General features: G+C 35.3%; 1 protein-coding gene across 1 annotated transcript in view; it reads left to right on the top strand.

Annotated features, from left to right (window-relative positions):
• Window positions 1-15,199, top strand: part of Gucy2f (guanylate cyclase 2F, retinal) — an 89,130-nt gene that overhangs the window by 31,497 nt on the left and 42,434 nt on the right. The window contains 3 exon segments of the mRNA XM_078033927.1: window positions 3,227-3,365; window positions 9,442-9,453; window positions 9,455-9,540. Of these exon segments, the coding sequence (XP_077890053.1) occupies window positions 3,227-3,365; window positions 9,442-9,453; window positions 9,455-9,540 (237 nt within the window).

A 15,199-nucleotide genomic window follows, 5' to 3' on the forward strand; every position in this document is an offset into this window, starting at 1 on the left:
TGTGACACTGAAAGGTATATTTAATCAGTTGTGTGTGAGAATGGATTATACAATAATATCCTGTGAAGTTGGAGTCAAACGAATTGTTTAGCTATTTGATTTAGTTCTCATTTACAACCCTAACTCTTGCTTGTTTAAATCATCAGATGCTTTTGTAAGGTTGATATTGTGTTCCTTAAAATGTATTGCTGAAAGCCCAAACTATCTCTGTGGCGGAAAGCTACATTTCACCCTTATGCCATAAAATCTCATTGATATTAGGCTCCCTTTCTAAACCTACCAGAGGACACTAGGACTCAGAGTGGTGGAATATGGGTTTGTATGAAATTGTCTTATATGAAATTCCCTATCTATCTCAACTGGTAGAAAGTGTAGATGCTGAAGTACAAGCTTGGAAACAATTGTGATGTATAACTCAGTATACTAAGAAAAAACTTTCTGATTTCATGGCAAGATATTTTATCCAGAAATGGATGATCAGCAGTATAAGTCATTGTCCAAATGTAGCAAAATATAGTTAAGTTTTGGTCAAAAGAAATAAACCTATTTTTAAAATCCCTACTTCTTTGGGGTTATTCACAACAAAATGATAGTTCACGTCAATTGCCTAGATATTTGACTGTAAGGTGTCAAAACAATAAACACAGCTCAAAAATTTTGGTCTGACTTAGCCTTTTTCCTTGTACAGCCCTTTCAATAGTTTAGTGAAATCTATAAAACCTCCATCTGTATCTTCTCTTTTGCACTAACACATAAACTATATTTGGGTGACTAAAGTATACCTGTTCTTGCTAAATTACCATAAGTAGCCAAGTAGTGTTACCTTCAGATGAACAGAGTGCCTAGGGTTTTAAAATCTTGCTTATGTTGATAGATCTTTTCTTTTTCACCTATGTATCAACTTTGACATAATGAGAATAAAAAAATTCATCACCACTTTTCTCTATACAAGTGAGGAAAAAAATGAATAGCAAGGAGGATTGATAGCCTTACAGGGAATGTTTTTGTTTATTTGCTTGTTTTATTATTTTGGCACAGGTGGAAAAGGATGGCATTACCCTAGAAGAACATAGCTCTTGGCTTCCAGATCCCTTTTGGCATTTGGCTTGTATCAGGGATTCTGATGGGAAAAGATAGGGGAAGCATACATTTTCCTTAATTGCTGTGTAGTCACAAACTTGCAGCTGGCTGTGTCTAATCAGTCAAGAAGCCAAGCCAAGAATTCCATCCAAAAGGAATGTCTGAAAGTGTAAACTCTTGGAGAATATAAAATTAATTCAGTCTAGAAAAATTGGCAGGTTGGGAGAAATCAGGTTAGAAAAGGAAGTTTTTTAGGGGAAAAAGTGAAGTTGAAGTCCAAATGTATGTGGATTTTGGCAGATTTGATAGCACTTTCTCCTTTGCCCTCCATGAAGAGGTCTATGTCTCCATATACAAATCTAGGTGTTCCTGCTGAGATATGAAAATAAAGAAAGAAAGGGATGCAGATTCCTCCCTGGGCTTGCTCTGTTGGGGAGAGTTCAGGTTAATGCAAGGGTTATGTGAAGAGTCAAGTTTTACATCTTGTAGGGATTGAGTATAGTTTACCATTCATTGTCTTGGAACTTTGAATGTGATAATCTTGTACAGAAGGAGCTTAACTCAAGACTGAGTCAACTAGTGATCTTCACTTGATCAAAGACCATTAATGGCAGAGTGTTAGAAAGTACTTAAGATTGATTATTATTGGCAAACAAGAGTGATAAAAACGATGATGTTGTAGAAAAACACAAGATTAGGAAATATAACAGGAAGAATCCTGTTTCACCCACTATAGCCCTTTCTAGATCTCTATTTTTTTCATTCTAAAAATGAGGGTGTTGGAGTTGGAAGTGGGACTGGCATAAATAATATTAAATAGAACTGCTAATTCTGGATTGCTATAATTTTAAGAAAGATGCATTTGAAGATATGAAGAAAATATTGAGAAATCTGTTGATTTATTATGCCTTCGAAATGTGAAATAAGTCTACTGCTTTGGTGAAGATATAGAATTTCAATTTTAAAGGTTAACACAGATTGTAGATACCTCTTTATCTTGTCATTCAACTGTGAAGTTCCCAGCCCTCTTTTACCAGACTTAATTGTAAAACTTAACAAGTCAAGGAGTGGAGAATCTGGCCTATTTAAGATTCAAACCCATAAGTCATGAGTCTACTCACTCTCTACCATTTTACTCCTTCCAGGGATTCCTTCTGTCATTAATCTTAAATACACAAAGAAGGATGCTGTTATGATTTGGATGTGAAGTATCCCCCAAAAGCTCAGGTGTGACATAATGCAAGAAGGTTCAGAGGAGAAATGATTGAGTTGAGAGTCTTAACCCAATCAGTGAATTAATCCCCTGATAAGGATTAACTGAGTGGTAACTGAAGTAGTAGGGTGTGATTGGAGGAGGTTCGAATTGGGGCTTGGCTTGCTGGTATGTATTTGTATCTGGAGAGTGGAGTTTCTCTCTCTCTGCTATCTGATCATCATGTGAGCCTCTTTCCTCTGCCACATTCTTCCTCCACAATGTTCAGCCTTACCTTGAGCCCCAAGGAATGGAGCCATCCTTCTGTGGACAAAGTCCTCTGAAACTGTGAGCCCTCAAATAAACTTTTCCTCCTCTACAATTTTCTGGTTGGGTCTTTTAGTCACAGTGGCAAAAAAGCTGACAAACTGATGTGATTCAGTATAATGTAAAACAAAGAGGCAGTCCTGAGGGTCATAAGGGTGGGATACTATTCTAGTTCTGGTGTTTTTTATTCTTCAAATGTTAGATTTTTATAAAAAAACACTTTTCTAACTTAATTATGGACTATATATAATAACTCACTTCAACTTTAATTTGGTTTCAGTTTCTTGTCTATAAAATTAGGGTCCTGGATTAAATTCTGACTGGTATTACTTATTGTCCCTCCTGTCTATGATTCAAATTCTCTCTGGGAGAAAGAAGTGCATGAAAACCATTTTTTGGGGGGGTGATATATGAAGTTTATGTAAGGTGCCAATGATGAACTAAAAAAAGTTTTGAATGTTAGGGAATATTAATCAATCCCATATCTACAGGTTTTAATTCATATGGTTTCTTTCTTATGAATAAAAAAGAAAAGAAAAACAAATAAGCAGAGTATCTATACCATAGCTCAGTGTTCTGTATTAAAAATCATAAGAATTTTGTTCATAACCTTTCTTTCCTAATGTTTTCACAAAGAGGAAGTCGTGCCAGTGTAAGCTTCCAGATCATCTCAGAGGTTCAAAGTGGGAGGTCCCCAAAGCTCTCATTTTCTTCAGGGAGTCTAGCTACAGGTACCTATAAAGACTCCAAAGTAGCAATTTATGAAGTAGGACACCCAACAGCTATCTAATCTGCTGCCTTCTGGAGTTTTTAAATGGGGTAGTGATTTAGTTGTTAGTCTTTGAGTAAGAATATTGAGGCTTTGGCAATTTGTTTCATTTTTTTTTTTTTGCCTGTGTCCACTTATAGACTTGATTGGTTAACATTTTTTAATATATTTTTTAGTGCAGATGGATACAATATCTTTATTAATTTATTTTATGTGGTACTTAGGATTGAACCCAGGGCCTCAAATGTGTGAAGCAAGTGCTCTACCACTGAATTACAGCCCCAGCCCCATTGGTTAACATTTTTGACAATGATTTTCCTCAGCAACTAATCTCCTTACTTATAACTTTATTTACACTTTAACTCTTGCATTTAATGTACATGTGGAAAAAAGTACTTGAGACCCTATTTCAATGTTTTGTCTAGACATCGGGGACAACAAGACAATAATAAATCAAAGACTAATAATAGAATAATAATAGAAGAAATGACTTCCTATGCTAACTCTTTGGGATGCATTGTCTAGAGACATGTTTGTGCAGAGCAGAACCTATTCTACTACTTTTCTTCAAATTCTAGTTGATCTTCCTGCACTTCTTATCCTCTGATATTACTAAAACTTTGAAAATATACATTTATTTCTTTTTCTTAGACTATGTTGCCTCTTTGAGTAATAGGTTATCTTCTGTTGGATAAAATATAAATCGTTTTTATTTCACTGGAGTTTCTCTCTTTCAAAATTTAAGAGCCTCCTCCCTCTCCCAAGTTCTAAAATACTAGAATTTGGCAATCATAACAAATCATTCATCAGTTGAAGAGATTAAGTATTTCTTCTCAGCAGGAGAGAGTTAAGTAGGTGGTAAAGGGAAATGAGACTGTCCTTCTGTCCTTCCTAACTGAGGCCTTTCCAGTGTGGTTTCCTTGTTTTATTTGAAGATACTCCCAAGAGCAGCAAACACCCCCAACTTCAACAGTAACTGCAAAGAAAGTTCATAACAAGAAATGATGATTTTTCAGTTGTTGTCCACATTGGATTCTTCAAGAGAATGTTCTCCATAATTCACAGGGCCTTGCTAGGGTTCGAATGTGTTACCTCTAAAATTTAAATGTTGAAATTTAATGGCTAAATGAGATGATATTAATAGATGGCTTTTTCAAAAATTGATGAGCCCATGAGGGCTCCTCTTTTATGAATGATATTAAAGTTTTTATAAAAGAGACTTTGTGTAGCATTTGGTTAGCTTTTCCTGCTACCTTCTGCCATGTGAGGACACCATGTTCCTCCACTTTAGAGGATGCAGCAATGAGATGCCATCTTGGAAGTGAAGAAAAAGTCCTCACTAGATAATCAAACATGCCATAATTTTATTTTGGACATTCCAGCCTCCAGCAATGTGAGGAATAAATTTCTGTTCTTTATATATTATCCAGTCTCCCAAATGGACTAAGACAGGCCCACAACACCAAAATGACATGGCATATGCTTTTTCAATATACCTGAGAGCTTTGACTTAAATTCATAGCAGGAAGCCTCTGGATCCTAACAGGGAGTTAAGTTAATTCAATCAAAGAGGAGATTTGCCTTAATTGTAAACTTGAATTATTGGAATTGGCAGCTCTACTCTATCAAAGACTATGCATAATGTAAGCTTTTGAATGTCAAATGGAATGGGTTGGTGGCTTTATAAATGTATTGACACTTCTATGATTCTGAAGTCAATCTCAATAACTTTGCTTTTTCATCTGCAAAATGAGGGGTTAAACTGAGTTCTTAATTCTGACTACTTATTACAATGTCCTTGGGTAACTTAAAAAATATTTATGCCTCGGTTCCCACTCCTAGCAATTCTGATTCATTTGGTATGGAGAAGGGCCCAGGAATTGTTATGTTTTTAAAGTTCTTGATATGTGCAGCTAGGCTTGATAATTGCTGGATTAGAAGACCTCTAAGGCCTCTTCTGGCATGGATATGCTATGATTCTCTGGAAAATTTTATGTGTTCAATTGTGGTATGTTTTATTTGTTGGGGTTGGAAGGTTACAATGTAGAATTGAGAAGGGAAAAATAAACTTTTGTATATAACCTACATTTAAGAATCTGTCAGATATTTCCTTGTTTTGGAAGGAGGCAAGGAGCTGAGTTATTTCCTGGAATGACTGTTGGTCAGTCAGATCATGAGTGTGTGGGGGGTTATCTTTACAATGGAGAGTTGGTGAAAATAACATCACATAGTGAAATCAAGATTAGGGTGAAGGCAGGGTGTGAAGGAAAACAGCCAAGACTAGAAAACTGCCTGCTAGGGCTAAAGAAGTCTCTAGGAGGGAGCATAGGTCAAATGAATCAACAGATCAAACAAAGAAGTCCAGTGTGTCTTCTGAAATTTTCCCTCATTAGGAGTGCTTCAAATAAGACAAATCATTTAGTTCTGCTTTAAAACATCAAATTTCCATAAGAATTTTTATTGGAAGTTCTGAAATTTCCAGATAATGTACCAGTTAATGTTATGAGTAGCAGATGTGTAATAATAAAGGACAGGCTTCTCTAGGATGTACTATGGCAGGATACTATACTGACATAAATTCACAATTTCCTGGTATATACAGATGCAGAACTTTCAGAATTGCACAGTAGCCTTGACCTTGATTTCACAGATACTGTTTGAAATGTGGAAAGGAAAGCCAGATGATATGACTTCTGGGCAGAAGAAGTTGTGAATAACAGAGGTGGTGGGGACATGTTATGATCTGCTCTAATAGCCATAGACAGGAGAGTGTCAGGTGAGTAGAGAAGGAATACAATCCTGACACTCAGGAAGAACCCACTGAATTTATCTTCTGTCTTCGTTTTCTGATTCTTTCTGCCTCTCTACTTTTCAGCTTCTCCCTACATTTTTCTGTTTCACCTTACTGTTTCTTCCCATTCATCTCTCTTACCCAGAGCCTTTTTCTGTGTCCTCACTTTCTGCCTTTTAGATCTGTCTCTACCCCTCTCCCTTCCACCAATCATTTTCTCTTTCTCCTCACAGAGTCTTAGATCATCAAAGCTCAAAAGGACCTAAGAAATCACTGAATAAGTCCAGCTCTATAGGTGGGGAAACTGAAGCTCAGGTTGATTAAGTGGCTGTGCTAAGGCCACCCTTGAGTTTGAAGCAGAGCCAGATCTAGGACCTTGTTCTCTGTTTCTTAGTTAATACGCCATGGCCTTAGTGAAAAACTGATGGACTTTAAATTACTTCTAAAAACTTTAGTGAATAGAGTTTCACGTTTATTGCTCTTAATTAAAAAGTGAGTGATGAGTGAAGTATTTTATCATTCTCTCTTTTTAAAGAACAAAACAAAACAAATAGTGCATGTATGGTGAAGATAAAACCTGCCCATTTACTCCCTTTTCCTCATTATTCATGAAGTAGCATGCACACAGACTCAGTAAAAATTGGCTTATAAAGTTTGTGAGACTTACTGAAATCTTAAATACACACAATTCCTCCAAGCAAAAGGAAGCCACATAAGGGGAAAGAGCAACAAAGTGAAAGACAGAAGACCTTGGTTCAGTTCTGAATATGTTATTGCCTAGTCTTTTGAACTTAGACCTATTAGTCTCTTCAGCCTTCAGTTTCTTTATCAACTATGAAGAAATTGAGTTAGGGATACCTAAGAACATTTCCAGCTCTCAAATTTAGTGATTTGGCGGGGAAATGCTATGCTTAGTTACTTGTGGTAGTTAACAATCTGGATAGAATTACAACTTATATCTGCAGTACGGTTGATGCCAGGGGAAAGGTATCAGGTGCCAGCTATAAGGCAGAATCAGGGCTGCCAGTACTGCTGTTCAGGTTGTGCACTGCATAATGGGCACCACATCTAAGAGCATTCTATTTCCAGTGACAGTATACACTAACTTATATGAGAGTGCTGTAGGAGTAGTCCCAGAGATTCTGGCTTCCTAGCTTAGTCCTGGAATGGGGTGAGGTGCAGAGCCTTCTGAAATCTAAGTCTATACCGGTGTACTCAAGTATGAATATACACGGTAACTGAAAAAAACATGTGTACTTAAATATACACTATTTTTGTACTCACATAATTAATTGTTTGTACTTGAGAGAAAATGCACATAAAGGTTCCATATTATTTAATAGTGACAATAGGTTGAATGACATAAATGTGAATGTACTGAGGTTTTAGTCTACCAGTTATATACCATACATTGACTGATTTTGTAAAAATCCCAGTTAGAGGTTTATTTTTTTCAGCTTAATATTTAACCTTTGATCCCACTAAAGTCCTCTGAAGGGTAAAATTTCGAGTTTATGTCAGGCCCTCCTGACTCCTGTGAGCGAATTTTTGATCTCCGGTTGAGAGAGATGATGATGAGAAAAACTTAGAGGTAAATGGGGAGGTGAAGTGAGTACAACAGAGAATGAGGTTCAAAACAGGCTAGGATGGTAAATCACAAACTTTATTGTGTATCAGAATTACATGGAGGGCTTGAGAAAACAAAGATTGATAGACTCCCCCCCACCCCCACACACAATTTCTGATGCCAAAAATGGGTAGAACTTAATTATTGGCCTTTCTTACCAGTTCCCAGGTGATGCTGATGGAGCTGATCCAAGGTCGCATTTGGAGAATTGCTTGATCAAATGTTTTGACTATTCTGCTACAGATAGGCACTGATCCTGGAATACCATTCTAAACTCTATGAGCACTAAGTTTGGCTGGTGTAGTTTTCTCCAGCTGCTCAAGGTCTACTGGAGCCATTCCCTTAGTTAAAGGGCTTTGAGCTCCTTGGCTAAAAGATGCTTTCTAACACAAAGTGCAGGCGAGTACTCAGATGCCTGCAGCTCCCATTAGCCTTTGCCTCTGGCAGGTTTCCAGATGCACTGCTACAGCTGGATATATTCCTTAATAAGAGAGTGGTTACACTCTTTTATTCTCAAGATTTGATTGCACAGAGCTCACTGGTTTATTATCTCTACTTGATAACAAGTTGGTGCAGCCAGAAATGGAATCTCCAGGCTATAGGTAATAGATGTGAAAGCACTTGGAAGTTTAAAGAGCATTGTGCAAATGTAAGACATTATTATTATAGAGAAATGGGAATCTCTATTTGTATTGCTTTTTTAAAAAATTCGGGTTGGACAGAACTAAATAGGGTTTGATGACTGAAGCATCCTTGAGACTATGCATGGAAAGAAAATTATCTATCAAACACTGGTGTTACTGCCTTAGAAATAGCAGTTTGTACATTAAGAGTCAAGAATAAATGTACAATCACAAGAATGGGATCCTAATTAGAATAAGTTATACTCCATGTAGGTATAATGTGCCAAAATACACTATACTGTTATGTGTATCTAAAAAGAACAAACAATAATAAATGCTATGATCATTATACATCATGTGCATCATCACACTATAGTCCATAGATATGTAAAATTTAAAAAGCAAAATAATTTTGAATGAAAAAGCAAAAATATACTTTCAAAAGAGTCCACATTGCATATATTACTATGATAATACATTTGTGCCTTGGAATAAAAAATGTTTAGTTTACATTTAAACCAATCAGTTTGTGATTAAAGCATATGAGCCCCTTAAAATGGCCTGTCCCACAAGAGAAAAATACATCAAGGTAAATGCAGGAATCATTTGCTGCATTACATCTCCGGCCCTATGTCTCCCACTACAGATGCCTCAAGGCAGTGGGAATTGCAACCACTGACCACCACTATTAATCACAGAAAACCTGGTGCTACATCACTTAGCTCTGAGTAAGTGAAATAACCTAGCATTTTCCAGTTACATGAGGTATTGCATAGAGTGGTATCATTCCTTTTCTGGGATCTGCATACCTGCATTTGTTCCCTTGTCTTGAGTTAGCTTGCATTTTTAACTTTAATTTCTCTTCACAATCTCAATCTAGCTCAGAATACAGAATTCCCTTGGGGTGGAGGGTGAGAAAGGAGAAAAATGTGTTTGTATTAATAGTATTACTGTAAACCATTATTGGGAAGGGACATTACTCTAAAACTGCTGGCAATTATTATCACTACTCTCTTCCTTTTTTCTTTCTAGGGTGACTGGATGTGAGGCTGAAAAGTACTCTCTTGGAGATTTTGGAGACATTAAGTCCATTAAATCAAATGCAAGTGATGCATTTGAAAAGATATGAGAAACCCTCATTTATATCCTACAATCAGTCCTTTCTCCAAAGTAACTTACACCAGCTGTTTAGGAACATTCTTTAAGAAATCCATGCAGGGAAACTAGGGCTATTACTGGCTTGGTGTGATCATGAGATGCAATGGCAAAATTATAGGCTCTGGAACCAAAGAAACATGAAAGAATCAAATTCCAGCTCTACTGTGTAAGAGCTATATATTAACTTGGGCAAGTCACCTAAAGCCCCTGAGCCTTAATTTACTTATTTGTAAAAAAAGCATATTAATGCTTACTTCCTACTTCCTAGGTTCAGATGAGTATGAAACAAGACAATTCATATAAAACTTCTTGCACATTTCCTGGCACATAGCTTCTTTGTAAAATAATATCTTTTATGATTATTATAAATTAAATATACCATAATTCAGAACTGGGAAAATTAACTGCTAACTTCCTCTTATAAATGGCTATTTCCCTAATTCCACATTTTATATTCAAAGAGCCCTTGGTTAATTTACTTAAGGAAGCAACCTGTAGATAAGACAAGGATGATCCCTTCTAAATAATTTAAAATCTTGACTGCCCCTTAAACTTTGAGTCCATGAGGCACCTGCTACATCTAGAGCACTGTACATGTGAGAAAACAAAGGAAACAGAAGATAGGTGACTCATGGAGGACAGGGTGTACCCTAGGGATTAGGATGAGATCTTGTGATTTGGTATTTCACTTACATGTGATTTTGGTGCCTGGAGCTGAAGGGGAAATAATGAGACATAGGCCCTGAAGAGAGACCAAAGTTAGCTAAAATATGCAATTTCATAGTGGTTTGATGACTCAGGATGTCCAACAGAAAGCTATATACAAAATTTGGAACCAAAATGGGGCCAAATCTGAGAAAGCTGTAGGCAGTAGATTTCAAACCAGGTTTGAGCATAAGATTGGTTCAGTTTGGTCATCTTAACTCCCTCATATTTCAGTTGATATTGTTGTCCATATTTTAATTCATTTTTTAAAAAGATTTTCCAAATTTGGATTTTATTTTAGATGTGTTAAATTGACTTAACTTTGTACATTATATATTTTAATAGACACTTGATATTGAATACAAGTTTTGAGATCATGAGTTGAGGCATAAATTTTAGAATGATCACGTTTCCTAGCAACTGAAAAAATACAAACAAAAACATTATATTTTTCACTCATGAGTTTGGCAAATCTTTTAAAATTAATAATGTCCAGTGTGAATACAGGTATGGGATAAAGAGTGTGCATATGCATTTTGCAAGACTAAGAATTGGTAAAGCCTATTTGGAGGGAAACTTGATAATTTTGATCAAAATTAAAGGTGCATTTGTGGGCTGGGGCTGTCAATCAGTGGCAGAGCACTTGCCTAGCACATTTGGGGCACTGGGTTTGATCCTTAGTATGCATAAAAATAAATAAATAGATAGATAGATAGATAAGGCATACTGTCCATCTACAACTACAATTTTTAAAAAAGTGCATTTGTACATTTGTACTGTAACCCAACATTTGCACTTCAAGAACTCAATTCTCTAGTTATACTCTTGCTTGTATGCAAACATAGGTGTATACTTTAATATACTAAATTTACTTCTTTTGGATAAATACCAAGGAGTGAGTTAGCTGGGTCATATGGTGGTTCCATTACTAGTCTTTTGAAGACCCTCCACACTACATTCCAGAGCAGTAATACTAATTTGCATTCCCACCAACAATGTATGATTATACCTTTTCCACACATCCTCACTAGCATATATTATTATTTGTATACTTGATAATTGCCATTCTGACTGGAGGGAGATGAAATTTCCATGTAGTTTTTTTTTTCATTATTTAGAGAATACTTTGTTAGTTTCTGTAATCAAACCCATATAATATGATAAGACCTTACATATTTGATACAGTGCATTACCCTTGTATGAATGGGAAAAAATAAGTTTAACATTTTTAGATCAATATGATTGTTAAATTCTGTACAATACCAACTCAACACAGTAAACTGGGATACTTTTTCCAAAGTTGACAGCATAAAGTTTCCAAAAATTCAAAATTATATATGTGTGTGTGTGTGTGTGTGTGTGTGTGTGTGTATAAATCAATAATAGCAGTATGTTGTGCATCAGTAGCAGCAACAGCTTCTCCAGGTTCTGCTGTCATCTGAACAAAATTAAAGGCGGGGGGGGTGTGTGTGTAAAAAACAAACCAAAACAAAATCCATGTAGTTTTGATCTGCATTTTCCTGATTTCTAGAGATATTCAATATTTGATGGCCATTTGTGTTTCTTCTTTTGAGAAATGTCTGTTTAGTTCCTTTGCCTACTTAATTGATTGGGTTATTTGTGGGTGTTTTTTTTTTACCTTAAGTTTATTGAATTCTTTATATATTCAGGATATTAATTCCCTGTCAGAGAAGCAGCTGGCAAAGATTCTCCCCCATTCTGTAGGCTTTCTCTTTGTTCTCTTAATCATTTCCTTTGCTATACAGAAGCTTTTTAATTTGATGGCATCCCACTATTGATTCTTGGTTTTATGTCTTGATCTTTAGGGATCTTGTTGAGGAAGTCAATGCCTGCACCTATACGATGGAGTGCTGATCTTATGTTTTCTTCTAGCAGTTGAAAGGTTTCTCATCTAATACACATTTTGATTTGACTTTTGTGCAGGGTGAGGGATAGATATCTAATTTCATTTGTCTACATATGGATACAGTTTTCCCAGCACCATTTTCTCCAAATATATATTTGCTCCAACATATACTTTTGGCACTTTTGTCAGGTATCAAAGGGTTGTAAATACGTGGGCTTGTCTTTGTGTCTTTCATTCTATTCCATTGGTCTGCATGTCTACTTTGTTGCCAATGTCATACTTCTTAATTAAAATGGCCCTTAATACTGTCTGATAAGTACATTATACTTCACTGAATAATTCACTTTCTGTAACCCATACTCCAAAGCTATTTCTTTCTTCTTAAACCTCCAATGTTCTTCTCTTTTCTCTACTTTTTTTTTTTTACTATTGTCCTGAGTCTAAGCAACTATCTTCTTCCAGCTACCACAACCATTACATTTTCTTTTAATAGACTTTATTCTTTAGTTTTAAGTTCGCATGGAAATGGAAGGTGATCCTCAGGGTTATACAAAATTACATATAAGAGGAAATGAGGGGTAAGAGAAGAATAATACAAATGGAAGAAATGATTTACAGTAGAAGGGGTAGAGAGAGAAAAGGGGAGGGGAAGGGAGGGGAGGGGGGATAGTAGAGAATAGAACTGACAGCAGAATACATCAGACACTAGAACGGCAATATGTAAATCAATGGAAGTGTAACTGATGTGATACAGCAATCTGTATACGGGGTAAAGTCGGGAGTTCATAACCCACTTGAATCAAACTGTGAAATATGATATATTAAGAACTATGTAATGTTTTGAACGACCAACAATAAAAAAAATTTCACAGCAAAATTAAGTAGAAAATACAGAGAGTCCATACATATCTCCTGTCCCCACATATTCAGTTTCCCCCATTATCAACAGAGTGGTATGTTTGTTACAATCAATTCATCATAATATCATTATCACTCAAAGTCCATAGTTTACAACAAGATTCACTTTTGGTGATGTATGTTCTGTGGATTTTGAAAGATATAATGATATGTATTCACCATTATAGCATCATATAAACTAGTTTTACTGCCTTAAAAATCCTCTGTGCTCTGTCTATTCATACCTCTCTCCCCACAACCCCTGGCAACCACTGGAAATTGTTTTTTAATTATTCTCTCCACATTCACTTTTATCACTCTCAAACCCCTTCTGCACATTGCAGAGTGCTCTTTTCAAAATGGAATTTGATCATGTCATTCCTTTACTTAACTCTCTTCAATAGATTCCAATTGTTGTCTTCTTTGTGTAGAGACTTTATGTTACAGATTGAATGCATTTACTATTAAAAATTGACTATTCAAAATTTCTCTTTCATCTTATGACTTTAAAGGAATATTTCCATTTCATATAAGTTGTCAAATTTACTGACATAAAGTTTTAGAAAATAAGTATCTTTAGGGTCTTCAGCATTATTCAGCCTTTCATTCCTAATACTGACAATTTATGTTTTCTCTTTTGTTTCTTGGTCAATTTTTTTAGTGGATAGTCAATTTTATTAATCTTTTCTAAAATTCAGCTTTTGACTTTGGTGATTTTTCTTTGTTGTATCCCCGATTCCTGTTTGATTGTGTTGTATTCTTATTATTTCCTCCTTTCTACTTTTTTGTGTTTAATTTGTTGCTCTTTTTCTGTTTTTTTTTTAATTGGAAGCTTTGACATTAAACTTCTTTATTTATATAGTCACCTGTAACTACAAAATTCCCATTAAGGGCTCTTTCAATCATGCTTTTAAAGCTTTTTATTATTTAAAATTAAAAATATGCAGAAAATAAAGAGAATAATACAACAATATCTATGTGCCCACAACCAACCTTGAACAATTATCAACATTCTATCATTATTATTTCATTTATACCTCTACTCATTCCTAATTCATTGGTTATTATTATTACTTTGTTGAAATGCCCATATAATTTCTCTAACATTATGGTAAAGAAGCACAACAATATAATCTAGATTTCTCTCTTGATAAAGAATAGAGATTACAGAACTGTGGCCCATGGTATATTTTACATTATTAAAAAAAGAAACATTTTGTAACAGAAACCACATATGACCCGCAATGCCTAAAATATTAACTGTTTGTACCTTTACAGACAAACATGGCTGACTCCTGATATAAAACAATTTCTTCTTTCCATAAAAGTACCTTAGTAAATTTGTGCCTCCCCCAACCACAGGCAATTTCTGTTTTTCTGTTTGTTTACCTTAAATAAATTTTGCTTGTTCTAAAATCTCATGTAAGTGGAATCCTACAACATAAAGACTATGGTATCCATCCATATAATTGCATGTATATGTTGTTCCTTTTCATTGAGTTGTATTCCACTGAATGAATATAGCACAATTTAATTATTCACTTTCCTGCTGATGGGAATTTGGGCTGATTCCAAGTTTGGCTATTTGAAATAAAGGTGATGTGGATATTTTTATACAAATTGTTTAATGAACACATATTTAAATTTCTTTTGGGTAAGTTACTAGAAGTAGAAATTCTAGGCTAAGGGATAGTATACATTTAACTTTAAAACACCATCAAAATTTTCCCTCTTTTACTTTCCTGAATGTAAGTTAGGAGAGCTTCCTGTGCTTTAAATTATTGGCAATATTTGATATTGTTGGTCTTTTTCTTTTTTTCAATACTGGGTATTGAACCTAGGACTTCATGCTAGGCAATCACTCTACAATTGAACTGTACTCTCAGCCTGTCTTTATTTTTTTTTTTAACATTTTTTCATTTATTTTAACTTTTTTTATTAGTTGCTCATGATAATACTATGATCTTGACACATCATACATTTGAATCAAATGGGGTATAATTTCACATTTTTCCAAGTGTACAGGTTGCAGAATCACACTGGTTATACAGCCACTTTTATACATACAGCAATACTAGTGTCTATTTTATTCTGCTGCCCTTCCTATGCCCCCTTCCCCTCCCCTTCCCTCCCATCACCTCTCTCTACCCAATCTAATGTGAC

Source organism: Ictidomys tridecemlineatus, chromosome X (genome assembly GCF_052094955.1).
Source record: "Ictidomys tridecemlineatus isolate mIctTri1 chromosome X, mIctTri1.hap1, whole genome shotgun sequence".
Taxonomy (NCBI): domain Eukaryota; kingdom Metazoa; phylum Chordata; class Mammalia; order Rodentia; family Sciuridae; genus Ictidomys; species Ictidomys tridecemlineatus.